Genomic DNA, 3,464 nt, shown 5'->3' with positions numbered 1-3,464 from the left:
GGTTGTCCGTAGTCATAATTGTATAAATTCTCCCTCAACCTATCCTTAACTTAGTAGATTATCCATTCTAATTTAATTATGGATACCAAATGAGCTCATAAACATGTAACTATTGTGTAATAAATAGACCAACCAGTTATTTAGTTAAACTCTCAAACATTAATCAAATAGTTATACAATCTCAAAAGCTGATTTTTAAATAGTGAACTAAAAATGAACAAATAGACCTAGAAAGTTCGACAAAAAAAAAACACCAAACTTCTCATTCGTTTATCTAATAAAAAGTGCCCCACCTTTTAAAATGCAATATTAAACAAAAACCACAAATGGGACCCCCACATTTTAGTGGATCCCACACGTGTTATATTTTTTTTTTCCCAAATACTGCACTTTTTTACTGAATACTAATAAAATTCTCAATATATATATATATAACGATAAGAAGAAGGGAACTTTAACGAAAAGCTTCCGGTACTGATCACTTTAACGAAAAACCACATTTTTACACTAAAAAGTCAATCCTGATACTATTCACTTTACCCTTTATTTTGTCCTTATCGTTAAAACTCAAAGCTTTCAAGCTCTTTTCATTAGTTTTTCTTAAGAATAATCCAAAAGAATAACGATAAGAATAATCCAAAAGAAAGAACTAAAAAAAAAAGAAAAACATTAAAAAAAATTGTAAGAAGAGAAATATTAAGTAAATTCTTTAAAAATAAGGCTTTTCATGAATTTTTTGTCATCTCACCATTTAAAGTTAATTGCTGTACTAGCATTATAAAATATATTCTAAAAACTTTAAGTGATAAAAAAATTATATAAAATATTACTTTGAAAAAGCCATTATTGATGTAAAAAATGAGGGAAGGTGAGGCGAGCGAGGGTAGGTGTGGGATTTTACCAAACCCGGCCTCCAACTCCTCCCAACGGACTCGTTCGCTGCTTCGCCCTCTCTCAATAAATACCGAGCGCCAGGCTCCTCTCCTCTCAGCTTGACGTTCCCTTCTCCCAAAGAGAACACCAAGCTTCTTCTGTTTCCCATTTTTTTCACCAATAAAACAAAAAACACAACAAAATCTCAACTTCCGTTTCTGTTCCCATTCTTTTCTCTTAATTCCGTCCGAGTGCCCGACACTATCTCACACACAACAACACAATGCAGGCTCTTCTTCCACCCTCACCTAACTACCTCACAAAACCCGCCCTCCGCCTCCCCCGGGTCGCCCCACCCCGCCTCGCCGTCTTCAAATGCGCCTACCGCTCCGACTCCGTCCACTTCCCCAACAGCGTCGGCTCCAGCCGCGCTGACTGGCAGAGCTCCTGCGCCATTCTTGCCAGCAACGTCGTTTCCCAGCAGCCCCAGCCGCCATCTGACAAATCGAGAACCACTGACCATGTCGGCTCGGTCAACGGCCACAAGACCTCCGTTGACCTCGAGATTGTCCCCATGGAGAAGCTCTCCTCCTCGTCGTCATCCCCGGACGACAAGTCGTCTTCTCCGCCTCCCAGGGCGCTCACAATCACCGACCTCTCTCCGGCTCCGATGCACGGAGCCCAGCTGCGTGTCGCCTACCAAGGCGTCCCCGGGGCGTACTCCGAAGCCGCCGCTGGAAAAGCCTACCCGAAATGCGAGGCCATCCCCTGTGACCAATTCGAAGTCGCCTTCCAAGCGGTCGAGCTCTGGATCGCCGATCGAGCAGTCCTCCCAGTTGAAAACTCCCTTGGCGGCTCAATTCATCGCAATTACGATCTCCTCCTCCGCCACCGCCTCCACATCGTCGGAGAAGTCCAGCTTCCGGTCCACCACTGCCTCCTAGCCCTCCCCGGAGTCCGGAAAGAGTACTTGAACCGAGTCATCTCGCATCCTCAAGCCTTGGCTCAGTGCGAGCTGACTCTCACCAAACTCGGCCTCAACGTCGTTCGCGAAGCCGTCGACGACACCGCCGGCGCAGCCGAATTCGTCGCCGCCAACAACCTCCGCGACACGGCGGCCATCGCTTCGGCACGCGCCGCCGAACTCTACGGCATGGAGATCTTGGAGAACGGGATCCAGGACGACTCGAGCAACGTGACCCGGTTCGTGATGCTGGCCCGGGAGCCGATCATTCCCCGCACGGACCGGCCGTTCAAGACGAGCATCGTCTTCGCGCACGACAAGGGGACATCGGTGCTGTTCAAGGTCCTCTCGGCGTTCGCCTTCCGGAACATCAGCCTGACAAAGATCGAGTCGCGGCCGCACCGGAACCGTCCGATCAGGCTGGTGAGCGATTCGAACGAAGGAACGGCGAGTCACTTCGAGTACCTGTTCTACGTGGACTTCGAGGCGTCGATGGCGGAGGTTAGGGCACAGAACGCGCTGGCGGAGGTTCAGGAGTTCACGTCGTTCTTGAGGGTGCTGGGAAGCTACCCCATTGATATGACTCCTTGGAGTCCATCCAGGGGGGGTGATTAGTGCAATTACTTGATTCTTTAGCCCCGTAAATTGTAAAATTATTACTGCAAAGAACAAGGACTTGGGAGAAAATTTGATATTTTTCGATTTTTTCTCTCATTCACTTTCCTACTTTTTTTATTTTTGTCTTTTGCAATTTTGATGGGATCTGAATCGAGATCGACGGTTGGATCCACTCCATCACAAACAAATCAAAAACAATTTGGAACGTGTTTGGGTAAATATATTTTAAGGAAAACTAATGAAAAAAACTTGAAAATTTTGAGTTTTAATGATAAGGACAAAATAAAAGGTAAAGTGAATAGTACTAGGATTGATTTTTTAGTGTAAAAATATAGTTTTTCGTTAAAATAAATAGTACCGCGCGGGTTTTTCGTTAAAACTCCTTATATTTTATTAGAGTTTACATTTTTAATTTTTTAATGAACTTTTCGTATGGGGTTACTCACGTGTCAGAATGTAAAAGCTCCCCTCTTCCCGCTCCATGGATATGGGTTCAAATCTGGGTTGGGGCGAGGCGAGCCATGGTACGACGGGAACCAACGAACGGCGACGGAGATCGGATTCTCGATCTTGGGGTTTGGGTTAAAAGAAACCTAATTTTATTCTTTTGTTTTTTTTCCTTTCTTTCACAATAATCAATTCATAATATATTCGAAAAAGAATGGGAACACAATTTAAGCATAATCTATAATTCAAGATGCGTAAAAGTTAAGTTCATGTATCATGGTGAATGTTGTATGCACTCAAGGTTGAAAAGTATTGATAATTAAGACTGCGTTTTTATAAGAACCTAGATTGCGTGATGATAATTGTGAACTAGTTTGTAGCAAAAAATACCTTACACATTGCTTAGTGCAACGACATGAGCATGCTTATAACGTATTGTGGCGATTTGCTAAACGAAGAGAGAGTATGTGGCGAGAGAGAGAGAGAGAGAGAGAGAGAGTGTGGAGAGAATAAGGTGTAGAAAAATTGTAGGATGTATTCTCCCTATGTCAGTGCCTATCTA

General features: G+C 44.0%; 1 protein-coding gene across 1 annotated transcript; it reads left to right on the top strand.

Moving 5' to 3' along the window:
* Nucleotides 1-372: 372 nt before the first annotated feature.
* Nucleotides 373-2,531, top strand: LOC103401158 (arogenate dehydratase 3-like). The gene has a single exon (XM_008339871.4). The coding sequence runs from the start codon at nt 1,157-1,159 to the stop codon at nt 2,450-2,452; it is 1,296 nt and encodes a 431-aa protein (XP_008338093.1). The 5' UTR covers nt 373-1,156; the 3' UTR covers nt 2,453-2,531.
* Nucleotides 2,532-3,464: the final 933 nt, after the last annotated feature.

This window comes from Malus domestica, chromosome 11, assembly GCF_042453785.1.
Source record: "Malus domestica chromosome 11, GDT2T_hap1".
NCBI classification, from domain to species: Eukaryota; Viridiplantae; Streptophyta; class Magnoliopsida; order Rosales; family Rosaceae; genus Malus; species Malus domestica.
This window is presented reverse-complemented; position numbering and strand designations above follow the sequence as displayed.